Genomic DNA, 26930 nt, shown 5'->3' with positions numbered 1-26930 from the left:
TACCACTTCTGCCTTTTATAGTTCAGCCAAATTTAGCTTTAGCTGTTTTAACTTATGATTAGTATGTGTGCGCATATATCACTTAAATTATTCAATATAATTATACTAAACCTTATAATTTCGAGAATACCATAATTTGACATGCTGCTTCGTTTTCCGACTGTCACTCATCTTGTCTGCTATTCACGCACCACACTCCTCTCTCTCTCTTTCTCTCCTCCTCTTCCTCCTGCTCTGTACCTGTAGACCGTCAGCGCGCCGCGAACCCCCGCCCCTCCCTGCTTGATGGTATGATCCTTGTCTGTCATCACCTGATTGGTCGCACGGACGTCAGTAACACAACATTCAGTCACAGTCAGTGCATGGAGTGCCCGTGGTGCGGAGAAGATCGTCCCGTCATTCTGCCTTGAATTAATTAAAAAAAAAGGCTCTCGGATGGGGGACAATTTTAAACGTAAACATTCTTAAAGTGTCCCAGTTTATTTCCTGGTTGCAGTGTATGTGAATGTCATCAGCTGACAGGAAGTACACATGGACCCAAGCTGTTGCCTAGCAACGCAATTCTGTTGCAATTCCGTCAAAATGCACTAAAACGGAGCGTTTCAGACAGAGGGTGAATACAGGTATAGTCAGGCAGACAGTATGAGGAAAATAAATGTTTTTTTGAACATTAAAGCATGTAAACATGTTCTAGTAGAAACACAAAATGCAAGTATGAACCTGAAAATGATTATAATATGGGACCTTTAAAACATGTAGTAAACTCTGGTCAAATGTGATATATAGAGAAGTTCTGGCATGATGCAGTAATACAATTCATTTTAATCATTATCTTGGCAATGTGGCCTACAGCTTGACGAGTACAAGAGAATGCACTATCCATCTTTAATCAGATTATTTCCTATAAACCCCCCAAAAAACCTGATAATATCTGTTCTGCTCCCATCGTTCACTTACAAGAGTCGGCTCTTTGAACCGGTTCGTTCTCCACCGCCCCTCCCCTCCCTGACCCCGCCCCTCCTCCGCCGCCTCTGAGCTCAGTCAGGTGTTTCGTTCTTCAGAAACGTTAACTTCACATTTAGAAACTACCTGGTTGGATATTTCGGTGTCGGGGACCTGAACTCGGTCGAGGTGATGCTGAGACGGATCCTTCAGATGGTGAGCTGCTGCTGCTGGTTGTTCTACAGGATCTCTTTCTGTTTCTGTTGTTGGTGTATAAACCGAGCGGCAGACTACAGGCCTGGTCTGGGATGGTTTATATGGTGGGGACGCGCGGTTTAACACACAGCGTGTAGCGGGTGGGCGGGGTTTAATGTGTAGCCGACGGGAGCTCCTTGATTGGGAAAAAGAAATCAGATCGGAGTGAACATATCAAGCGCTCCTTTGTGTCACAGCTAGCCGTCAGATGCTAACATGCTACCCCTGACAGCTAGCAGGCTAGTCTGTCTACATATGATAACATTATCTAACATGTTTATCTCTCTAGAGTTGGTAGAGTAACTCATAGTTCAGCTGTCTAACCTGTTTAATCACTGAACCGCGTTGTTGTCATGGTTTCCGTTAGCATGGAGCTAACTATAGGTTAATTCATCACATGCTAATGCTAATGCTAACGTTAGCCTCAGACTGACTGCTGGGAGGTCAGCTGGCTGATAACTGGATAACCACAGCATAATACACATATTACTGAAGCTAATACTAATGATAATGGTGAGATTATCTGTTTGGATAGATGATCAGGTTGTCACTGCAGTAAGATGTGGGAGGAACAGAGGTTAGCTACTGTTAGCTAGCTTCCACGTAGGGACTACATTTCCCAGAGGGCATTGCGCGCAACGTTAACTGCATCATTGTGTACACTTTGAAGTCCAGAGGCCTGTTGCAACCAGGAACATCCATCTCTAAAACATGATGTATTTAAAAATCCATCTCTAAAACATGATGTATTTAGGTTCAGGGTCCTCAGACACGACCAAAACAATATAAAACATCATATTTTATATTATGAATTATTGTTTTGTTCCTGTAAACCTGCAGCAGATCTGTGCAGGAGCTTGTCAATTATTCATCACAGATATTATTATCACGGGTTTGTGGGGCTTATAAATGTTTTTATTTAAAGGTTTTATATACAACATCATGGCACACAGCAGAATATTCAGTCACACATAAACATATCGGAATTTATCACTCTTTCTCTTTCTAGGGTGTTGACCAAAAAAGTAACCATCCATCTTTAAAGGTCCCATATCGTGCTCATTTTCAGGTTCATACTTGTATTTAGTGTTTCTACTAGTAAGTAAGTAAGACTTTATTTATATAGCACATTTCATACAGGAGTTGCAGTTCAAAGTGCTTTACATAAAATAAATAAAAACCAAGCAGCAAGAGCAGTGCATGGAGTCAACAAAATCATGATCAAAGTAATAAAACATTTTAGAACAGTAGAAATAGTCAAATATAAATAGTGCAGGATAAAATCCGTAGTGCAAGTTACAGAGAAAATGCTCTGGTAAAAAGATAGGTTTTAAGATGTCTTTTGAAAATGTCTAGCGTGTTTGCTTCCCTAATATTTATGGGTAGTGCGTTCCATAATTTTGGGGCATAGTTGACAAAGGCCGCATCACCAATCTTCTTACGACTGCTTCTGGTGACCTCTAATAGACCTGCATCTGATGATCGCAGTGTTCTAGCTGGTGTGTAGTTTGTAAGGGAGTTAGCAATGTAGCTAGGTCTTTGTCCATTTAGTGCTTTGTATGTGAGGAAGAGGACCTTGAAGAACATGTTTACATGCTGTAATGTTAAAAAAAACTTTATTTTCCTCATACTGTCTGCCTGAATATACCTGTATTCACCCTCTGTCTGAAACGCTCCGTTTTAGTGCATTTCAACGGAGGAATTGCGTTGCTAAGCAACAGTTTGGGTCCATGTTTACTTCCTGTCAGCTGATGTTATTCACATCCACTGTAACAGGAAATAAACCGAGACACATTTAGAATGTTTACATTTAAAACTGTGTAATGGTCTAAATATTGTATATTTGTGACATCACAAATAGACAGAAATCCTAACAGCTTGTTTCAAACGCACAATTTCTAAAAACGAGTTGTGTGTGTTTCTCCGTATATTAAGCATTTATGTACTTTCACAGTATTTATAAAGCACTCAAACCTGCTTTATAATATAAAATATATGAAAATCTCACTTTTTACAATATGGGACCTTTAAACTCATTCACTCAAAACATAAATCATGTTGTCAAAGTATTTCAAGACAGTTTAATAAATCTCAAAATACAGAGTAAAGTTATGATTTATGCACAGAATCTGTGTAGAGCTAATTTATATTTTGGTAAAGTCAGTGTAGTGCTGTTTCACGTATGTCATTTGGAGTTGAGTCAAAGGTTGTTCCATGATGCAAATGCTTGGCCTGCCTTCAAAGTGTTGTTTGTCTACCGTCCAATAGGCTCTGAGATAACTCCGCTCAAAGTGCTCAAAGTCCCCCTCCCAACACACAAACCCAAGTATTCACCTGGGTCATTGACGCAGATTGTGACACCAGTCCAACCCAACCCTTTTTGTGAATGAACCACCAGTGGCTCGTCTTCCACTACAGACAGTGTGTTTGTGCTTCAGGCCAGTGGACTGAGCTGATTTGAAGTGACCCCTATTCCAGTCTACTTCTGTGTAAAGAGTAGAGTAGACCACGGAGTTTAATGCCGCGGTAATGCATGTACAAACACTCCAAGCCAGGGTCAGCAACCTTTACTATCAAAAGAGCCATTTTAGGCAAAATCTGTCTGGAGCCGCAAAACATGTGATCATTGTGATGAAGGTAACACAGTTTATAGTCTATGTATATAGTATATAAGTCTAATGCAGTGAGGGCCAAAGAGACAATGTACTACGGAGTATTAGGGCCACATTGAGGGAAAAAACATCTGAGATTTACAGAATAAAGTCAGAATATTACGAGAATAAAGTCATAACTTGAAGAGAAAAAAAGTTGTAATATGAGAATAAAGTTATGGCTTTACGAGAAAAAAAGAAAATAACACGTAAAACTACTACTTTATAATATTATGACTTTATTCTCGAAATCTCCGATTATTTTTTTTCCTCAATGTGGCCCTAATACTCCGTCGTACCGTCGTACCATAGACCTACAACAATGACAAATAAAAATGAAAATGTAAACAAAAAAACTGATTCATTTCCACTAATTTTTAAAAAAATCCACAGAGAGCCACTGGAGAGGAGCTGAAGAGACGCATGTGGCTCCGGAGCCGCAGGTTGCTTACCTCTGCTCTGAGCCAAAGGCAGCATATTTCATTTTTACGGTCACATAATGTTTAATAATCCCAAAGATGAACTGAAGCAGAGAATGCAATATACCTATGCAATAAGGTTATTGTAAAGTGACGGGGGGAAGTCAGGTCAAGGATACAAGAACATATCCAAGGCAGTGATTATCCTTATCATAAGGTCAATCATAAAAACAAATGGCACAGTCATAAATCTCTCCCAAGCAGGCTGTCCTCAAATACAGTGTTATCTGTGAGAAGAACAATAGTGAGAGAGACCAGAGAGGCCTGTGGACACACAGATGGGAGACACTGAGCATACTTCTGCAGAGGTGCTTCCCCTGTTGCACTCGCAGCTTTGTGGCTGTTGGAAAAAACCCACATATGATCTACTAGAGATCTGGAGAATAAAGTCGTAATATTACGAGAATAAAATCATAACTTTGCGAGAAAAAAGTCGTAATATAACGAGAATAAAACCATAACTTTGCGAGAATAAAGTCGTAATATTACGAGAATAAATTCATAACTTTACGAGAAAAAAGTCGTAATATTACGAGAAAAAAGTAAAATAACACGTAAAATTACTACTTTATAATTCTATAACTTTATTCTCATAATATTCTGACTGTATTCTCTAAATCTCAGATTGATTTTTTTTTCCTCAATGTGGCCCTAATACTCCGTCGTACCATAGACCTACAACAACGATAAATAAAAATGAAAATGTAAACAAAAGAACAGTTATTCATTTCCATTTTTAAAAGACAACAGGGAGCCACTGGAGAGGAGCTGAAGAGCCGCATGTGGCTCCGGAGACGCAGGTTGCTGACCCCTGCCTTAAAGCATGGTGGTGGCAGCATCATGCTGTCGGGATGCGACTCTGCAGGAAGGCAGGGTTGTAACGGTAGAGAGGAAAAATAAACACAGCAAATTACAGAGAGATCTAGCAGTTGCAAAACAATAATGTTAGTGTTGTGGAGACCTCAATCCAAGGGGGAGTTTGTGGCTGGACTACTGGAAAACTACTACACAATCTCCATGTAACATGACAAAGCTTTAGCAGTTTTGCAAAGAAGAATGGGGGAAAAGTTGACCCGTGTCCAGATGAAACTTGGATACAGTCCAAGGCGGGGGTGAATACTTTTTATAGACATTATAGAGCAGCTGGAGGAACTGGTGTCACCACATACTAGAGTGTTGTTTATTCATGATACAACTGTCTTAAATATGCACGCTTTCAAAAGGAGAATACGACGCCATTCCAGTGTAGAGCTAAATCTTTTACACAACATGTTGTTTAAGGCTTATAAGTCGCATCCAGCATAGTTGTTTTTTGAGACGTGTGAGCCATGACTTAGACAAAGGCCTTATATAATTAATAAATCATTTTCTGAAATGACTTATTGTTCACTTGATCCGGCATTTACCACAAAGTAAAGAGCACAGGCATCAAAGGTCAGAGGTGTATATCTAACATTCAAATGTCTCTGGAATATAGTGTGTTAATTTATTAAAGAAAACTGAAAGTAGTGATTAAAATCTGCTTCTCTCAGGCAGTTTTAAGTTATTTAACAAATTGTGAACAGAGTGCATTAATACATTCAGACTAATTTGGTCTGTTTCCTCCTCTCCAGACTCCTGGGAAGGGAGGCTCCCAGAACGCTGAGTCAGAGCAGCCCAGTACAGACCTCAACCACGATCAGACGTCTGAGGTAACGTGGACTTCTTGGTTTTTTCTACCCTGGAAGAAGCAGAGCTGAGCTGCAGAATTGAAGAAGTTATGATCACATGGTTTCACATGGTAATTCTTATGGTGTATTTTCTGTGTCCAGGGCTTCATCTGTCCTCAGTGCATGAAGTCTCACAACTCTGCAGAGGAGCTGTTCAAGCACTATGAGCTGTTCCACGATACCGGAGACCTGCCCGCTCAAATGGCCCCCACTCGGTGAGATATTAATGTTACATTCATTATTATGACATGAGTCTGACCTCACGGTGAGAATTGTGTTTTTCTGAACACACTCTTTCTTCCTTTTTAGGGAAGATCTTACAATGCTGCGGCAAGAAGTTCAAGACCTGCATGTTTCTCTCAAGGTGTGGTGGAATATCTGAACTGGGGATGTTCATAATTAACCGTTTAACCGTTAACCGACATTAAGCATTTTAACCGATTAACGCTATCGGTTAAAACGGCTAAAAGAAATATTTATAATTAATTAAAAAGCTGAGCGGTTCGTCACTTTAAGGAGAAAAGATGGTCAACCTTAAGAGGCGGAGCCGGAGTTGCAGGTCTCTGGCTCGCTCGGGGCTCGCTTGAGCGGAGTGGAGGAGTTGTAGTTTCGTAGCATTTATTCAGCAACAAATAAACTGTACACACACTGCTACACCTACGTTCACAGCTAGAATGCCACCAACAACCTCACACTCACCACCAACACACACATGGACACTCGTTAAAGTTACATAGCGCTGACAGACTGTATGTGTGGCGGCGGCGGCGGCGAGCAAGAAGCCTCCGACAATGCTAGAGCTGCTAACGTAGCACAAATACACACACTGTTTATCAGGCTATCGTTAATCCGGGCAGACAGAGTGTCGTTACGCCAGTCAGACACACAGCGGACGTGAGGCACAAATCTTGTTGGTTAACGGTTAATAATTGGTTAACGAGGGTCAGTTATCGGTTAAGACATTTTTTCAAAATGAGCATCCCTAATCTGAACCCAACAGTGATGTGTAAATGGTCTGTTCATACAAAGACTTTATGTTGTGTCTGTTTTCACCTGATCAGGAGGAAAAGTGGTTCTCTGAAGAGCTCAAGAAGGAGTTAGACAAAGTCCAAGGACACCTGAAGCAAGTAATTCCTTCAAGATATTTAATATATATATATTCTTTCTGAATATAAAACTGCTTGATAAAACACGATAGCAATGCTTACTCTTACTGTACATGTTTCTCTCTTTCCCTCTGTCCCACAGAATGATGAACAGACGGTCTCAGAGGATGCAGGTAGGGGGACATTATATTAAAGATAACTGTGAAGAAGATGCCAAACATCTGTCACTAATATATATTTGGTGCTCTCTTCTCAGCCCTTGAAAAGAAGTTGAATGAAGCGGAGACCGAGAAGTTCAACATCAAGCAGATGAAAGACCTGTTTGAGCAGAAGGCTGCCCAGCTGGCCACAGAGATAGTAGGTTAGTGTGGCGCCAGGAAACTGGGAGGCCTGTGTCTGTGGGTCGGCATCATTTAACAACACTGAAGTACTCTTCTACTAAACCACTGTGGAGCTCAATCCAGTCATTGTGTTTTGTTTTGCACAAGTTGTTTCTTCAACATTTGGTTAAAAAGGTTTTACACTGATAATGTTTTCCTCTAATCAGTTGGATGATGTGAACAAGTGAGGTATTTGTGTTATTATTAAATATTTTGAATCGTTGACAGACATAAAGTCCCGCTATGATGAGGAGAAGAGCCTGAGGGAGGCTGCTGACCAGAGGATGGGCAAACTGACCGAACAGCTACAGAAAGAGAAGCAGGACAACGAGAGACTCCAAACAGAACTGGTACAGCAGCACACACACTAAGTATTTATTTTCTTCTCACTAGGCTTGAGACACACTCTGTACTTTGTGTGTAGATCTTTCATGAATGTTGTGCTCTGGAGTTAGAAAGAATAATGTTGAATCGACACCATGAAATCCTTCTGGCTCTGAGCTGTGTGGTGGACAATCCCTTCATCGTTGTTATAGAAACGTGAAACTGAACTTCATCCCTACTTTAAAGTCGAGTTGAGTGGTTGCACTTTTGTGTTATCTGTCCGTATTTAACTATTCAGAGAGGTTTAGAGAGGCTTCATATACAGTAAATGTGGGTTTTGTTCTACAGCTTCAAGGAGACACTGATATACACTTGAACATTTCAGCTGTTACTATGATCTAGTTCTGATTGATCTTGATGCCAAGAAGCCTGTTGTTGTCTCCACTGTCTGCCACTCAGCTCTAACACAGCTTTAACACAGCCTCTGCTCTGCCCCCTAGCTGCAGCGACCGGGAGTGGAGGATGTGGAGGTGCTGCAGAAGGAGCTGGTGCAGGTCCAGACACTGATGGACAGTATGACCCGGGAGAGAGAGGACGAGTCTGACCGCCTCAAAATGCACTACGAGCAGCTGCAGGCTAATTACACTACCTCGGAGGTGAGGAGACCAAAACACTTCTGCTGATTCTCACGTCTCACACAGTAGCTGCCACTCTTCCTCCCTAAATTGTAACTTGTCGCAAGCACATAAAACATGCTCATCGATTCCCACAGTTTGCATAATCTACCAGATTGTAGTGTTGACTTGAAATATAGTTTAGTTGCTCTAATTTCACCCCCTTTCCATTTCACCTGTCGTTTGCTCAGGCCCCAGACTTGTAAGATTCATATTTAAAAAAACTAGTATAATTCTGAAATTATTCCGACGTACAGTCGGTGTGATACCAGATGGCTTTGTGCCCAATTCTCATTAATTAATGCCTGGTGAATAATTCAGCCTTATTTCTAGCATTTTTGATCCCAGAAGGAGCTCCAGGCCCCAAACCTCTCCTTCTGCACATCTCTGCAAATTATCTCAAAAGACAGTTTTTTATAAATGAGGATTCACATTCTGAATATGTGTGAAAACTGTCTGGTTTTGATCATGTAATAATAGCTCTTAGGATAATAATTGACAGTCTGCAAGAGATGTGAAACAGTAGTTGTAATTCTACTGAGGTTTAAAGTTCTACAGTATGAACATGTCAGAGTTTTTTACGTTCAGCAGCCAGTCTCTCCAGAGGACTGGACTACGAAGCAGGATTTAGGGGTTAGCGAGGTAACTTCAGGATTAACCCTTCAGGGTTTTCCGTCCTACGACGGTGGATCACTTCTTACCAGGTAGATCGCCATGGTAACTGATGCTGACCTGCTCCGGAGCAGGTTATGTTTCAGATAAGAGATCGGCTCGTATAAAAGTACTGCATACTGACCAATCGGAGCTCGACGCGCAGATCGTAGTATAATACTACACAAATATGAAGAAGTTACCGTCATAATCAGACTAAAAACAATACAGTTTAAACTGACAGATGCAGGAAAGACAGCTGGGTTTATGCTGTGGGTGTTCACCGCTTTGAATTATGTTTTTATATTTAGTTTTTATTACTCGGTCTTGAGTCCGTTTCACACTGCCGGAGACGGAGATGGAGACGCAGCTGAGAGAAGGTTGAAATAGTCATAGACGCCGTGTCCTTATTAATGGGTATAATGAAGTGTAATCTATTCATCCGTTACACGTCTAAAAGCTATTTATATCTAAACGACTATATCTGACTTTTGAGTGTTCCGTTAAAATAATAAGTCTGTTAATTTACGCATTCACACATCAGGAGTTTTTCCTTACGCCAGCTGTCCTTCCTGCATCTGGCAGCTTTAACTCTGTTACTTTAAGTTTAGATTAAGTGTTTAACCTCTTCATATTTGTCTAATATAGTTTATTCTTCCTTTGTAAAATGTGTCTGTCTGCAGTCTGTAGACTTGTCCATGTCTGTGATTGGTCAGATGCTGCAAACACTGCCCCGTTCATGTGAACACGCTCACAGCCAGACAGAGAAACCCTGGGTTGACTTACCAAGTTGATTTACCGAGTTGATAACCAGTGTTGTAGGACCGTTTAGCATGATCTCTGTTGTTAGGGTTAGTGAAGCCAGATAACGAGAAGATACCCTGGGGATGTTGAACTCGCTTCGTAGTACAAGGCCTCTGGTTGGCCAGCGAACATGTCAACATTGCATCTAAAACATAAGGCAACAGTTGATGTTACATTCAGGTTCTTGCATCGTCTGCCCCTCCAACAGTACAAAGCGAAAAGCAAACCTTCTTTTGTATAAAATGTTCTTCTTAATGCTGCCACAGCTCAATGTCATCACAATAAAATTCTCCTCTATTCCGTCCTCCCAGTAGCATCTCGCTCTGTGTTGCAGATTTGCCGCTTGCTGTTGTATCGTGACTTACCGTTGTATGTGTGTCTCTTTCCCTCCCCTTCTTCTTCTCCTCCTCCTCACACACTGTATCCCTCCACAACACTCACTCTTTCTTCAAGATTCGTAAACTGGAGGTAAAACATGTTGTTTCAAGTTGGCCCCAAACTTGATTTCATCTTTTTGAGTTTCTATACGTTTTGGAAAAAGTTTTTCAGAAAGTGATTTTTTTTTTAACCTCTTCATGTTTTTGTTGTTTTTGTCCATGTTGGGTTTGTTTCCTTCTTTTATGTCGGTCCTTCACAGTGGTGCTTCACTTCTCTGAATGTGCAACTCATTGGTTTGCAGAAAGAGTGTAACATGTGTGTCTGTTGTATTGCAGATGACCATATCCCAACTGAAAGCAGAGCTGGAGAAGGGTCCACAGGAAGCAGCTGTCTACACACAACAGATCCACCAGCTGCAGAGCAATCTGAATAATCTGCAGCAGCAAAGCCAGGTACAGTAGTGCACACAGTAGGGATGTCCATAATTAACCGTTTAACCGTTAACCGACATTAAGCATTTTAACCAATTAACGCTATCGGTTAAAATGGTTAAAAGAAATATTAATAATTAATTAAAAAGCGGAGCGTCTCTTTGAGGAGAAAAGCTGGTCCACCTTAACAGCCCACCTTAAGAGGCAGAGCCGGAGATGCAGGATACAGCAAGTCGGCTCCCGTCTCTCCGGCTCTCTTGAGCGGAGCGGAGGAGTTGTAGTTTCATAGCATTTATTCAGCGACAAATAAACTTAACACACACTGCTACACCTACGATCACAGCTAGAACGCCACCAAGTAACCAAGTTACGCAGACTATGTGTGGCGGCGGCGGCGAGCACGAAGCCTCCGGCAATGCTAGAGCTGCTAACGTAGCACAAACACACACACTGTTTGTTGGACACTCGCTAAAGTTCCGCCGGACAGACACACAGCTGACAACCTGCTAAACTGTACTAAATGTGCGGTGGAGACTTTTACTGGGAAAGTGGCTGCATGTCCGCGACACTACACGCAGCATCGGAGCTGCTATGTTAACGCTCCCGGACGATGAACTGGAGACAGTGAACGCAGCATCGTAGCTGCTATGTTAACGCTCCCGGACGGTGAACTGGAGACAGTGAACGCAGCATCGTAGCTGCTAAGTTAACGCTCCCGGACGCTGAACTGGAGACTCCCGTCAACCAATATCTGTTGTGCTCCTGCAGCTGGTGCACCGCTGCATGAGAGGCACAATTCTTGTCGGTTAACGGTTAATAATCTGTTAACGAGGGTCGGTTAACGGTTCAGAACATTTTTCAAAATGAGCATCCCTAACACACAGCAACAACTACAGTTATTATAGTCACGTGACAGTTTGGTCACTCTCAGCAGCTCGTCTGTCTACTACGGCATCTGCCACACATAATACAGCATACAATACGATTGTGTAGGATTTACTTCAGTAATGTTAATAAGCCTCACCAGCTGCCCCTCGAGTACAGAGCACGCCATCTCCGTTTCTGTAAACCTTCCTCTGTTGCTCGGTATCAGGCTCCGTCACAATGCCCTGCTATCACCAGCTCTCCTTGACAACCTGGACATGTTGATGCAAAATCACATGCAGCTCCATAATTAAAGCAGCATGGGGGGGGATCTCTGCCATGCCAGCTCTGTCACTCAGGGTGAAATACAATCACAGGTAACTGCACTGGTGCAATGGGAACTGGGGGGAATGGAGGCACAGGGTTCCTGCCAGAGATCAACCCTCCCACATCAGGCATGCCAGTGCTCCTCCCTGCCAAGTAGGTTTCCGGGTAAGAGGGGGATTACAGAACTGGATATGCGGTGTGTTGACCCCACCCAACGTTTCACCTCGCAACAGGATACTCTGAGACCTGATACAGATACAATAGAAACAAAAGTGATGGAGCAGACAGCGAGACACAGAGGATCAGGACTAAGAACAGACAGGTGAACGACCAACAGGGGTTTCATTGGTCTGTAACTCCAGGATTAGAGAGGAGAGACTCAGCGGAGGAGCTGTGACAATGACATGAGGACTGCAGCGAGGCCGTGAGAAGGAGAGGGATGAACAATAGAGGAGGAGGAGTGTCTAGAGAGGGCTGTTAAAGGGATATTTTGGGTGTTTTGAAGTGAGGTTGTATGAGGTTCTTATCCATAGATGTTGTATTACCTGCAGTATGTGACGGTCGCCACGCCCCCAGTTTGGAGAGGCACACAGGAGTTAACGCACGGGAACAAAGCAACGTACTGCTGTGGACGGGACTGTCAGCAAAACGCATTTTAGCCACCTAAAAGAAAGGCTCACCTCAAAAAAATCAATATCTGTGTAAGTGTACGCTATATTTAGAATATTTTCACAGATTTATCTCACCATCAGACAGTCCTCTCCTTCTTGTAACTGAACTAAAAGTGAAACTTGTCTATGCTCTCTTCATAGCCATCACAATCCGTTGACAAAAACAGTACGACTGGAAAATATTCAAAATATAGCGAACACTGGTATTGATTTTTTTAGGCGACTAAAATATGTTTTGCTGCCGGCTCCTTTGCTCCTGCGTCGGTACTCCTGTCTGTTTCTCCAAGCAGGGGGCGTGCCAACCTCCATCTACTGTAGGTAATACACTGACTATGGAGAAGTACCTCATACAACCCCACTGAGAAACATCCAGACTATCCTTTTAATGTTGGCCAGCTGCTGTGGTGGCCTGCAGAGGTTTACTGAGTCCAGCTGCCTTGTCACACTCCCTAGTTAGCGGCACGCTCCACTATTAACACCACTTTGTTCTTTATCATCATGTTTCCAAGTTTACTGCCAGAGCTTACAGCAGAGCCGGTGCTGTTCACATGCCACCGTGTTCCAGCTCCTGTGTCGTAAACCTTCCCCTAGAAATACCATACCTCACTTTACTCAGCTGACTTTGTTCTTTTCCACAGACAAATGGTTACGGTGTGGCTCAATTAATGATGTTTATAGAACCTGCTCCCTCAACAAAAATCAGAAAACAATGATTTTACTCCTAATTGTTTTGTTTTTGGAAAGCCTTGTTGGCTTTCAGTCCCGTAATTCCCAAACTTCTGGGCAGTCTGCCCAAGCCACCAGGAAGAGTGCCGGGCTTTGAAGCAAATTTTCGTAGTGGCCAAACGGCGGTACTACAACATTTGTGTCCGTCACGTGACGCCATAGAGCCCAAAAAGTCTTTTGAGATCTCATCGCTGCTTTTTGCAGATGATGTGGTCCTGTTGGCATCATCGGTCTGTGACCTCCAGCACTCACTGGATCGGTTCACAGCCGAGTGTGAAGCGGCCGGGATGAGGATCAGCACCTCTAAATCTTAGGCCGTGGTTCTCAGCAGGAAACCGGTGGATTGCCTACTCCGGGTAGGGAACGAGTCCTTACCCCAAGTGAAGGAGTTCAAGTACCTCGGGTCTTGTTGGTGAGTGAGGGGACGATGGAACGTGAGATTGGCCGGAGAATCGGAGCAGGGGGGGTGGTGGTATTGCATTCGCTTTACCGCACCGTTGTGATGAAAAGAGAGCTGAGCCGGAAGGCAAAGCTCTGGATCTACCAGTCAGTCTCCGTTCTTACTCTCACCTCTGGTCATGAGGGCTGGGTCATGACCCAAAGAACTAGATCGCGGGTACAAGCGGCTGAAATGGGTTTCCTCAGGAGGGTGGCTGGCGTCTCCCTTAGAGATAGGGTGAGAAGCTCAGTCATCCGTGAGGGACTCGGAGTAGAGCCGCTACCTCTTTCATTGAAAGGAGCCAGCTGAGGTGGTACGGGTATCTAGTGAGGATGCCCCCTGGGTGCCTCCCTTGGGAGGTGTTCCAGGCACGACCAGCTGGGAGGAGACCATGGGGAAGACCCAGGACTAGATGGAGAGATTATATCTCCACACTGGACTGGGGACGCCTCGGGATCCCCCAGTCAGAGCTGGTTAATGTGGCCCGGGAAAGGGAAGTTTGGGGTGCCCTGCTGGAGCTGTTGCCCCCCTGACCCGACCCGGATAAGAGGTTGAAGATGAGTGATGATGAGCTACTGCGCCTGCTCTATGGGCCCAATGGATGCGGAAGATCGCCAGAAGATCCGGGTTCTGTATCACTCAGCACTAAAGCCTTTTAGGCTTCCTGCTCCGCTGAGCAACTCTCATAGGAATGAAGGCCTACAACGCTGTATCCAGTTCTCTTTGTACATCCATGAATCAGCCTCATGTTGTCCTCTCCCCGTTCTCACAGAGCCTGTCTGAAAAGTGTGCACGTAAGGAGAAAGAGTACCAGGAGCTGGAGGAGCGTCTGGGAGCTGAGAAGGCTGCCAAGAAGGGAGCTCAAGGCAGCCTGAGAGAGAGGGAGACGGAGGTTCAAGAGCTCCAGACTCGGGCCACGGGGGCCGAAGCCTCCCTGCAGAAGGCCCAGACGGAGCTCGGAGAGAGGGCCGAGGAGGCGGCGAAGTTGAAGAGCGAGATCACGGAGCTGGAGGTGAAGCACGCAGAGCTGAAGGTTGAGAGGAAACAGCTGGAACAGCAGAGGGAAGAGAAAGACAACCAAGGTGCTCAGCAGCAGACTGAGATCGGTCAGGTGAGCAGGGAGGACGCGCGAGTACATGCAGGATGACATACAGTTGATATACAGATGGGTGACAAAAGAAAGAAATTAACAGTAATGTACTAGTAAAGTATCTTCTACAACTATGGAACTGTCGAAGAAAGAAATCAGTAATAATTGAGGGACAAATGTCCTGCAGTAATGTGTTAACGAGGATTCCACACATCTAAGTATCTGCTGTATTTTCTCGCTATTAACGTTGTCGTCTTGTGTCTTCCATCTTAATCATCGCCCCCCTTTATCTGTGATCTCCCCAGCTGCACGCCAAACTGCTGGAGGCGGAGAGGCAGCTGGGCGAGGTGCAAGGTCGTCTTAAAGAACAGAGGCAGCTGTCTGGGGAGAAACTAAAAGACCGCGAGCAGCAAGGCGCAGACATGCAGCTCAAACTGTCCCGAGCAGAAGAACAGGTAGGCATCAGATATATAATGTACGCTGTAAGATATGTAGTTTAGGTTAGATTTATTTATTAAGCTAAATGTGAGAAGCTGAGGGGAATCGATGATCCGTGCAGAGGAGATTTAAAACAAAAAGAGATAATACACAGTAAGTACAGTAACAGACATTTATGAAACGGTTGTAGAGTGATAACTCAGAAACCTTAAGATGCACAGAATGACTGTGTTTTGCTTCGGTAGTTGAAGGAGAGTGGCAGTAAGAACACCGACCTGCAGCACCAGCTGGAGAAAGCCAAGCAGCAGCACCAGGAGCTGCAGGCGCTGCAGCAAAACACCAACGGCAAACTCCGCGAGGCACAGGTACCGCTCACAAGAAAACCCCTCTGATAACAAACAAGAAGCAAAGAGAGGCTGCGCTGTAGGACAGTCAGGGTTAAAACCAGCAGGAATAATGTGTAACATCATCTTTTACTTTTTCCACTTTACAAGTCTTTGATCCGTAACGGTTCAGGCCAGAATGTGGATTTTGAACGTCACCATATTGCAGTCTTAATGTTATTTTACTGTAACTAAACAAAAGTGGTCGCTACATGACATTATTACACGACTGTGTTGAATACGCGGTTCTGATTGGGTAATCATGGCGTTCTGCGGTCTGCTATTTCTTTATAACAGACCGTTGCTATGGGCGCAGTTCTGATGTCAGACTCTGGCGGACCATTTTTGTGTCAAATTATTGATTTCTTCAGTAAGTAGCTGTATGATAAGCGGGATAATGTTCAGCTAGCGGGTCACTGCTGTGAAAGAATCCCCTTCAGGGTGATGAGAGACTCCTCTGCTTCAGCGTCGGGGTGCAGCATCGTCCTGTCTGAGTCTTTTTCACAACAATGACCGGCTCGCTGTACATTATCCCTTACATGATGCCTTATATATTAGTATGAGTAGAGATTTCAGTTATTGTATTATTATTTGAGGCCCGTGTGTAGAAGCTTTTTAAGATTATAGCATATTTTACATTCTTCTGATAACATTTTGTCCGTTCACAAACAAAACACTGGTGTAGTATGCCTGTGTGAAAATCTTAATAAACACCTTTATGCACAACACAATAGAATACATAATTCTGCCAGCATCCCTAATGTAGTCTTCCTGCCTTGGTGCTGTAGAACGACCTGGAGCAGGTGCTGCGTCAGATCGGAGATAAGGATCAGAAGATCCAGAACCTGGAGGCTCTGCTGCAGAAGGGTAAGGACATCGTGAGCCAGCTGGAAACCGAGAGAGACGACTTGTGTGCCAAGATACAGGCCGGGGAGGGAGAGACGGCCGTGCTCAACCAGCTGAAAGAGAAAAACAACGCACTACAAGAACAGGTGGGTGCTCACCGCGCTCTCTCAAACTGTCCATGTTGCAGTTACAGTCATTTGAACTGTTAGCATCATATAGAAGGGTTATTAAGGTTAAGGTCAGTTTTATTGAACAATAATGACTTCTAAAGCGTTTCTGTATATGTGGGTCTTAAAAGGTTACACAGCTGACAGACAAGCTGAAGAATCAATCGGAGAGCAACAAGCAGGCCCAGGACAACCTCCACGAACAGGTCCAGGAGCAGAAGACCCTGCTGCGTTCAGCCCAGGACCGAGCCCACACCCTGGAGACCTCCGTCACCGAACTCACCACCCAGCTCGCAGACAGCAAGGAGAAAGTAGCCCAGCTGGATGCTCAGGTGAGACCCTTCACGAGCACGTCTGTGCTGTGTTATTTCTGGAGGAGAGCGAGGCGAAAATTAGCTTTACGCTTGGTGTGAATGCACGGTAACACAATATGAAGCACAACATAACGTAACTTAAACAAACATAAACAATAGTTCATGCACAACAACAGCACGATGTAATGATACACTGAACCACTGACACGCTCCCCAGAAAACCTAAACACAGAACTGTTCTCCGCCTTCTCATTTTGAAAGAGCAACGACCAATCCTGTAACTTCATCAGTCAGTCAGTCACTCAGTGACAGACTTTAGTGTTTGTAGGGCTGGCCCTCTGCGGTCCAGACAAAAAGCCACTATGTTCTACTACAGATAATAACCTTTTCTGTGTGTCTGTTTTCTTCAGCTGAAGGCAAAGACAGAGATGCTGCTATCTGCAGAGGCAGCCAAGGCTGCACAGAAAGCTAACCTGGACAACAACCTGGAGACCGCTCAGCATGCTCTGCAGGACAAGCAGCAGGTTAGCGTCTTCTTTGTGCCACCGTATGTCTTTGCTTTGAAAATAGTTGTCACCTCCCTCACTCGTATCCTTCACCCTCTCTCACCGTCTTGTAAAGGAGCTGAATAAAGTTCAGAAGAAGGTGGAGGAGCAGATCCAGAGGCTCAAGGAGAGACAGGAGCAGTGCACACAGCTGGACGGCACTCTGAAGGAATGCAAAGACAAACTAATGGCCTCAGAACAGCGTATAGAGCAGCTGGAGGGGCTCAATAAGGTTTGTGTTGAGTCTTTATTGTGAGTACCTGACGTTGGACTGTAAATGTTAGTAGTATCCTCAGTATAAATACATCTTGTTTAAAAAAAAAATAAAAATGAATCTGGTGTTTTAATCTGACAGAAATTGGAGTCTCAGGTCGGGGAGGTGCAGACCACACGGGACCAGATGCAGAAAGAGGTGCAGAAGCTGCAGAAGGAAGGGTCAGAGGTCAAACGGAAAGCAAAGGAGCTGCAGCACTCGCTGGAAACAGAGAAAGCAGGGTGAGAGGAACCGTACTGGTGCATTAGCTTTATTAAAATGTGATTAAGAGTTGAGTATTAAATGCTTGTAAATCCAACTGTAACTAACACTCTGTAACAGTATTTTAGTGATGGCACAACCTTTTGCTACATTAGTGTTTTGTTTTTCTCCACTGTGTTGAATATTTATATGAATTATACCTAATGCAACACTAATGACGTTCCACTGTTAAGGGCTACAACACTGCAAGAGGAGATGAAGAAAAAAGCAGCTGCTTTTGGTGACATGCAGCAGCAGCTGGAGCGCAGTGAGCAGGACAACGCTGCTCTGAAGGTGAACCTGGACAAGGTGACTCAGGAGGGAAAGACGAAGCACGCAGATCTGGACAGGAAAGCTCAGAACCTGACGGTGGACCTGCAGAAGGCCCAGCAGGAGAAAGAGGCTCAAAGGAAGGAGCTTTCCTCGACGCAGGAGAGTCTAGGAAAGGCTAATAAGGCACTGAAAGAGAGTCGGAGTCAACTGGACACAGAGAGGAAGAACCATAAGTCAGCCATGGAGGAGAAGGTACATTCAGTAAGCTGCTGTTTAGACCACTTTGTCTAGCAAAGGGGAGTAACAAATAGCCTCCTTATTGCATCACCAAGACATTAATCTGTCTTAATCCTCAGGAAAAGTCCAATGAGAAGGCCAGACAGGAGCTTCTTAAGAATAACGAGGCCATCACCAAGGCGATGAAAGAATCCAAAGAGCAGTTGGAGCAGATGGGAGAGGTGAGCTTCTGATAAAAAAGGAAGATCAAGTAGTGTTGTTTTGAATGTTTGTTTGAGCCTAAAGAGCTGCTGTTGTGTCTGCCAACTTCAGGCAGAGAAAAAGTTGAAAGTGCAGCTGACCACGCTGGAGCAGCAGCGCTCAAACTCTCAGGGGGCGCTGAAGGAAAAAGAGAAGGAGCTGGAGAAGCTGCGGGCGCAACTTATGACGACCCAGGGGTCCTTCGAGGAGGAGATGAAGAAACTGAAGGGCCAAGTGGCAGAGTTACAAGAAGTTAATGTCAAGAAGGCAAGCAGCATTTTGAAATACAAATACAGACACACAGCTGCCACTTCAAGAGGATTGATATTAACTGTATTTTAATTGTGTTTAAGTAACTGGTGTGTTGCCTAAAGTGCCTAAAACGTTCTGACTCTTACCTCCAGACGGCGGAGGAGGGTAAACTGAGGGCCCAGGTGTCGGGGCTCGTCCAGGAGTTGGCCTCTGAGAGCAGCCGGTCGAAGGAGCTGCAGAAGGCCTTGGAGCAAAGCAAGGGAAGCCTCGCTAAGCTTCAGTCTGACTTCTACGGCAAGGAGTCTGAGGTCTCTGCCCTGCGACAAGACCTAAAGGTGGGTTAATGGTAGAGACTCATAATGGCGAGGGAGAGGTGTTGATGATTCTGGAGAATGATATAATAAAATGTTCCGAGCAGTTCCCACAGTCCCTGCTGCTTTCTCCGTCTGTAGGCCTCAGAGGAGAAGCTGAACTTGGCTCAGGAAGAGCTGGCCGCTAACCGAAGCCATCAGACAGGTTTAGAGACTCAGATGCAGGATCTGCAGACGGGCCGCGGCTCGTTGGAGCAGGATCTGGTGAAACGGGACCAGAAGCTCCAACAGCAAGAACAAACCCTGAAGGAACTACAGAAGCGACAGGTCAGACAAACGGATTCACCCACAGAAGACATAAACACTTCTATGACTTCATGTGATCAAGTTCATACATTGTAAACTGTGCTAACTCACCCAGGGTCAAGTAAAGGAGGAAGTGGAGAAGGAGAGGAGCAAAGTGGAGGAGCTGAACAAAGCCAAGAGTGTCCTGGAGAAGAATAACACGAGACTGACTTCTGAATTAAAAGCACTAACGGAGAAGAGCGAGAAGGTCGGTCACTCAGTCACCTTAAAAAGCAACTAAAAATGTCTTTATTTTGATTTAAAGGGGAAGAGAGAGGCTGGAGTATTCCTCCGACTAATAGAACATGACCTGCTTCCCATGCTTGTGTCTTATGTAAACAGCTTAACTCTACTACTGCAGGTCATCAGGGCCACATTCTTCACAGTTAGAACTGTGCGTGCTTGAGTCGATGGATTTTTCTGTTCTTCAAAGCCGCTGTGAGATCGATCCGAAGCCGTTGTCACAGCGATAACTTCCTAAGCTCCAACCTGCTCGAGTCTTTTAAAGTTCAACCCCGTGGATGAAATGAGTTCCTGCCTCTTTTGTTAGAGAGACACACAACCAAATATTGTGCATTGAGTTACATCTTTGTTGCTTCATCAGGAGCTGGGTGAGTTGCGGGAAGCCAAACAGATGTTGATCCAGCAGAAACTGGAGCTGCAGCGTCAGGTGGAGGCGGCACAGAAGACCCTGGAGCAGGAGCAGAAAGAGCACCAGGCCACCAGGGACAGCAGGAGCCAGAGAGAGGAGCAGCTACTCGCACAAACAAAGGGCGTCCAGGATCAGTTGGTAGGATCACTCATCCACTAAAGGATTTTAAATTAGTGGATTAAATGTCATTCATCCCCCTTCTGATCCCTTTTTATGATATGACCAATCCTTCTTCCCAAAGTCGTCAGAGAAGCGAGCCAGAGAGGAGCAGGTGAAGCGTGGGGAGGAGGCGGAAGCTAAGATTGGCGTGCAGGTGACGGCTCTGAATGAAAACGTGGCCACGCTGAAGAGAGAGTGGCAGGGCAGCCAGCGGAGAGTCGGCGAACTGGAGAAGCAGACGGACGAGCTCAGAGGAGAGATCGCCGTGCTGGAGGCCACCGTCCAGAACAACCAGGACGAGAGACGGGCTCTTCTGGAGAGGTGAGTTGATGTTGTTTCCCCTTAACATGTCGCCCTGCAAGAAACGAACCATCGTTTCATAAAAATACTTGTTGTTGAAGCTCACTGAAGTATGTAGAGTTAAAGTAGCACGAGTGAGGAATGGATTTAATCCCTCATCTGCAACACTTGTGGATGTATTCAGAGGAGTCAGCTGCTTAAAGGTTAAGTCTAGGGATGCACCGATACCACTTTTTTTCAGACCAAGTACAAGTACAAGTACTTACATTTGGGTACTCTCTGATACCGAGTACCAATACGAGTACTTCTCTGTGCCAAAAGACCCTCATTAACAGCCAGCCAACCTTCCCGGGGCCGTGGCCAAAGTGCTCGCTGCGCCCTCTCTCCTCTCACCGGGGCGGACTGTCCTCAGTGCACCCCAACCAAGTCGTGCCCCCAGCGCGGGGCTTGGCCCACGTAAAAGGCGCCACGGGTCTGCGGCGATGTCTGCAACCCACCCGACCCATCTTGAAACACAGACCAAGGAGTCTAACGCATGCACGAGTCAGAGGGTGCAAGCAAAACCGCCGGCTGAGGTGGGATCCCGGCCCAGCGGGCGCACCACCGGCCCGTCTCGCCCGCACCGTCGGGGAGGTGGAGCGTGAGCGCATGCGATCGGACCCGAAAGATGGTGACGAGAGGTTAACGTCACGCCGCTGTAAAGTGGTATCGGTGCCGTTGTATCGGAGCCGTTTTGCGAGTACGAGTACATGAGCACAGTATCGGACCCTATACCTGATACTGGTATCGGTATCGGTGCATCCCCAGTGAAAAGATAAATTGGTAATCCATAGTCAGACTTTTGCTGCACAGATGCTTTTCAGATGGCACATTCAGATTATTGAAACCAACCAGTTTAACTAGTGCAGGCCTCAGACCCCAACACATCGCTTTAAAACAAGCACTTTTCTTCAGTTCCAAGTGAGGCTGTGTGAAATCAATACATTGATTGAAATATTCTTTATTAGGGCTGTCAATCAATTAAAATATTTAATCGGGATTAATTGCATGATTGTCCGTAGTTAATCCCGATTAATCACACATCTTTCATCTGTTCAAAATGCACCCTAAAGGGAGACTTGCCAAGTATTTAATACTCTTATCAATAATCAATGCAATGGCGAGTGTGTGTGTGTGTGAGCCTGCATTTGTTATAAAACGTAATGCAGCATGATGCAGAATCCTGTTGCAGTAGGGATGAAGTTGCATGTATGTAAATCACATCACAGATAGAATAGGAGCTGTACACAGATCCTCGCCTCAAATGGAAAGCAGTTTTGTTAAACGAAGATAAAAAAAGGCCCAGTTTTGGCCTATAAGCTTTTTCAATAGATTATCAATATGCACATAAAAAGTCCACTTTTCATGGAGCCATATGCCGCCTAGTGACTCTTCCTATACGTGTACCTTCTAATGTCCAGATAGTTGGGATCAGCTTCTATGAGATAAGACTGACTGAATATAACTTTCAATGACCTTGTCATCATCAATACACCTCGATCGGTGTATGTCTCATTTCTGTTAGCAGCTACTTCTCAGGCTGTATTTGCACGTGACTGTAAAGTGCACAAGTGAAACGGTGCATACGTATGTGATGAGTCAAAATTGAAATCCAACAATAGAGTGAACAGACTTGTGCATCGACAGTATTAATTACGCAGTCAGCCAAGTGGTGGTGGTGTTGGTGGTGGGAAATGTTCCAAAGCCACTAATTATCACGCGTGCTCTGCGGTCGTGTTCCAGGTGTGTGAAGGGCGAAGGCGAGATCGAGAAGCTGCAGGCCAAGGTGGTGGAGCTGAGGAGGAAGCTGGACGACACGACGGCGGCCATGCAGGAGCTCGGCAGAGAGAACCAGTCGCTCCAGGTCGGTTGTTTGGAAGTGTTACACTGAAGAACAACAGTTTGTCTGAGGGTGCTTTATTTCATTAATATAAAGTTGCCACTCTGGTTGTGACTCCTCTCGCTGTCGGTGCTTTTAGATCAAGCAGTCCCAGAGTCTGACCAGGAAGTGGGCCGAGGATCACGAAGTGCAGAACTGCATGGCCTGTGGGAAAGGCTTCAGCCTCTCCGTCAGGAAGGTAAGAATGAAGTTATCTTTGACGCATTGAAGCACACACACACACACACGCACACACACACACACACACACACACACACACACACACACACACTCACACTCAAAAGAGTCTTCCTCGTAACGTCTCTCTCTCCTTCTCCTCTGTGACTCTGCAGCACCATTGCAGACATTGCGGCAACATTTTCTGCCACGAGTGTTCCGTGAGGAACGCCCTCACGCCGTCCTCTAAAAAGCCAGTCCGGGTCTGTGACACGTGCTTTGAGGAGCTCCAAGGCTGATTTCCTTCTCTTTCCCTTTACCCCACCTCAACCCCCCCACAACCCCCTTTCTCCCTCCACTTCCTCCTTCAGCGGGCAGAAGAAGGTCTTTGTCATATTTAATGTGCACTATTAAGGACCGACCCAGTGCAAAGACTCACCACCTGCATGCGACTGGTGGCTCTGGTGATGGAGAATAACTGAATGGTTTTAATGAGGAGACTCCAGAGCCACGGGATGGGATGGGATGGGATGGGGGGGGGGGGGGGATTGGGATTGGTTGGGATTGTCTGTATCTGTTTTTGTGCCTTTGCTACTCCTGTGGACTGCCAGAGAGCGGAGACAGTGAGAACTAAACACACCACCCATCTCTTTAAGTTCACGTTCTTCATCTCCATCGTTTGTTTGGAATCATTAGAAAGTGCGAGGTGGTCGTTGTGTATGTTGTGAGATGTTTGTGAGGAGGTGTGAGGTCAGTGTGACACTGGGGGGGGAAGTAAATATTGTAAATGGCGGTGTTGAGAATCACTGCTGCCCTACAGAAGGGAAATGCAGGTAACTGATTAGTCAAGAAAAGCCAAATCTTGTAAATACCCGATGTGACATATAGAAATTTAAATTCTGATATTTATATGAAGAGATGTATAATCAAGTAATCAGTGAGGACAAACATATTTTTGGAAATGTTTTCAGTTAAACTGTAATAACTTCATGTGTGTTGTTGAAATAGTATAGTAATCATTATTTGCGCTAGGGATGCTCATTTTGAAAAAAAAAATCTTAACCGATAACCGACCCTCGTTAACAGATTATTAACCGGTAACCGACAAGATTAGTGCCTCTCATGCAGCGGTGCTCCAGCTGCAGGAGCACAACAGATATTGGTTGACGGGAGTCTCCAGTTCACCGTCCGGGAGCGTTAACTTGGCAGCTACGATGCTGCGTGTAGTGTCGCGGACATGCAGCCACTTTCCCAGTAAAAGTCTCCACCGCACATTTAGTTTAGTTTAGCAGGTTGTCAGCTGTGTGTCTGTCCGGCGGAACTTTAGTGAGTGTCCAACAGACCGTGTGTGTTTGTGCTACGTTAGCAGCTCTAGCGTTGCCGGAGGCTTCGTGCTCGCCGCCGCCAATGCCGCACACATACAGTCTGCGTAACTTTAGTGAGTTTCCAACAGACCGTGTGTGTGTTGTTGGTGAGTGTGAGGTTGTTGGTGGCGTTCTAGCTGTGAACGTAGGTGTAGGTGTAGCGAGCTGGAGAGACCGGAGCCAACTTCCTGTATCCTGCTTTTGAATTAATAAACATTTCTTTAGCCCTTTTTATCCGATAGCGTTAACCGGTTAAAATGCTTAATGTCGGTTAACGGTTAAACGGTTAATTATGGACATCCCTAATTTGCTCTCAAACAGATCGACACGCCGTCAGCAGCTCATTTGGCCCCAAAACAAGTCGACCAAAGCTCGTTAGTTTATCCGCTGAACTTTTAATTTGATGTTTTGTGGACAGGATTTCATAACAATATATAGTAGAGATTTTAAATTTCAGAATATGTTTTCCGTTCAGTGTAACAGAGTAAAGTACAGCTCGAGTTTTTAAGCATCAAACGTCATTTTTTTTTGTATTCTAAATGTTCAAACTGCTCAACTCATCAGTCCATTCATGCACCAGCGATTCTTCTTCTGTACAGGACTCCAGATAAACCCGATCAGTTCCTGCATGTTCTCTTTGTGCGGCAGTGTGTGTTTGTGTATTTTGTTGAAATCGATATTTTCAGCCTCTTTTCACGACCAAAGAATGTCTGCAGCAGGAATACAGCCGAGATGAAAAAACCCTGAGCTTGGTTCATATTTCAGTATTTTTCTAAGCGTCATTAGGAAGCTTTTTGAGTTTTAAATTACAGGGTCCTACATTTATTATTATCTTGAACGTACAGTACGACGACCTGAGAGGCTTTTTATGTACAGTCACTTGTTTTTGTTTTATTTGCTGTGCCACGTTTCTCTTTGCGTGTTCATTTCTGCAGACTGTTAATGCAGTCAGTCAGTCAGTGAAGGTGCCTGCATGGTTATTTTTACATTTTATTTTCCTGCTGCTCGTCTCCACTGACAGCACTGAATACTGCTGGAACAAGTGGTATCGGTGCATCCCTAGGTGTGTGTGTGTGTGTGTGTGTGTGTGTGTGTGCTTGTGCTCGTGCTTTGAAGCAATAACTGTGGCTGTGTGACGTTGCTGTAACAGAGTGTGTGTGTGTGTGTGTGTGTGTGTGTGTGTTTTAAGGCCTGCTGTGTGCGAGATGCACTGTATGAACGACGGCTGCTCAGAACCGTGTTCGGATGTCGGTGCTGCTTTCAGGTGCAGCGGTTGCTGTCGGTTTTCTGTCCGACCTGTGTGTGTGCAGCTGAGGAACACTGTAAAAGATAATTCCTGCTTTGTGTAATTTATAAGTGTTGGGTGAGATCTTTTTGTGCAATTGTCTAAAAGACTGGAGCGGGCGACACTGTACGCCAGCCGGGCGACGACGCAGGCGCTTCTGGTTGTTTTGTTTCAGACTTTGTTTCACCAAAATTAGCTCTTTATGCTTGAACGCTACAAAAAACAACAATGTCCATCTCAGTTGCAAGCTCTCAAGAACACTCTAGTCTCTTTATGTGTTGAATTGGTTTTGTTATGTCTACCTCAGATTGGCACAGGAAAAAAAGCACTATTTCTAAACCTTGGAGATCACAGATCACAGATATTAATGTCATCGCCTGCTTTTGATCAAGGATTTGTGATTTTATCATCTATCAAACTGTACAGTCCTCTTCAGACCCAGACAGATGATTTGCACCTTATTGTATCGTCGTGGGCTCGTCCGTATGAGAACCCAGCCACAAACCGTAACGTAGGACCACCACCGACTTTATATACCGGCTTCAGCATTTCTAGCCCCGATGTACTTTAAACCGCTCATTAATATTAAGGCTGTCATAATTATCTTTGTAAATGTTTGTAATGAAAGAGAAGGAGATATATAACACCTGTGGATGTAGAAACAGTGAAAATGTGTCATCAGTGTCTTACTTATTCTTTCGTTTTTTACAAAAAAGGCACCACAGATCTGCACACACACACACGCACGCACTCGCTGATCTGTACACACACACTCGCTTCGTGTTGCTGTCAGTTATCGTGCATGATGACTTAACTGGCTCACACGTTTCTGTTCTCCATGTTAAGAAGTCATCATATGTGATGGTTGTGAAGGTGTGCCTTAGGCCAACGTCTCGTACGTCACCGCTCCACCGTCGGCGGTGACAACGCACCGTGTATTAATTACCACAGTCGGGGGGGTGACCTCGGTTCACCTGAAGGGACGAGAGAAACCATGTAATTTATGTTCACATGCACCTGTTGATTTTTCTAATCCATCGTCATGACAACCGTAAATAAAACCTACAGTATGTTTCTATTTTTTAGTGTGCTGTGTTTTTATTTATAGACACAAAGAATTACTCAGAAAATGAGTTTTAGATTGTATTTTATAACTTATGCTTGATATATATTGATATCTATCTGGAGTAAACTGTTTTGTTTAGTTCATTCTTGATTCTTCATTCTCACTGCTGTGATATTGTACAAACAAAGAAGAGCTACTAAATGGAACTTGAGGTGAAATTGTTTTGTTTAAAAGTGAATTTGA

The 26930-nt window shown here is 44.7% G+C and overlaps 1 protein-coding gene across 2 annotated transcripts; it reads left to right on the top strand.

Moving 5' to 3' along the window:
- Nucleotides 1-998: 998 nt before the first annotated feature.
- On the top strand, nt 999-26699 carry eea1 (early endosome antigen 1). Of its 2 annotated transcripts, XM_074634172.1 has the most exons (30): nt 999-1158; nt 5941-6018; nt 6139-6251; nt 6346-6400; nt 7098-7163; nt 7285-7315; nt 7399-7503; nt 7751-7872; nt 8347-8502; nt 10429-10443; nt 10689-10805; nt 14584-14922; nt 15207-15356; nt 15585-15704; nt 16511-16714; nt 16867-17067; nt 17460-17573; nt 17671-17826; nt 17950-18089; nt 18303-18633; nt 18738-18839; nt 18931-19125; nt 19263-19445; nt 19563-19748; nt 19843-19974; nt 20371-20556; nt 20660-20898; nt 22660-22780; nt 22896-22994; nt 23149-26699. In XM_074634172.1, exons 1-30 carry the CDS (start codon nt 1135-1137, stop codon nt 23269-23271), a joined length of 4203 nt encoding a protein of 1400 aa, XP_074490273.1. In that variant the 5' UTR covers nt 999-1134; the 3' UTR covers nt 23272-26699. The 2 variants fall into 2 exon arrangements, with proteins under 2 accessions (XP_074490273.1, XP_074490274.1); XM_074634173.1 differs by lacking the exon at nt 10429-10443.
- Nucleotides 26700-26930: the final 231 nt, after the last annotated feature.

This window comes from Sebastes fasciatus, chromosome 4 (assembly GCF_043250625.1).
Source record: "Sebastes fasciatus isolate fSebFas1 chromosome 4, fSebFas1.pri, whole genome shotgun sequence".
Classification (NCBI taxonomy): Eukaryota; Metazoa; Chordata; class Actinopteri; order Perciformes; family Sebastidae; genus Sebastes; species Sebastes fasciatus.
The sequence above is the reverse complement of the archived record's forward strand: the minus strand, read 5'-3'. Positions and strand labels throughout refer to the sequence as shown.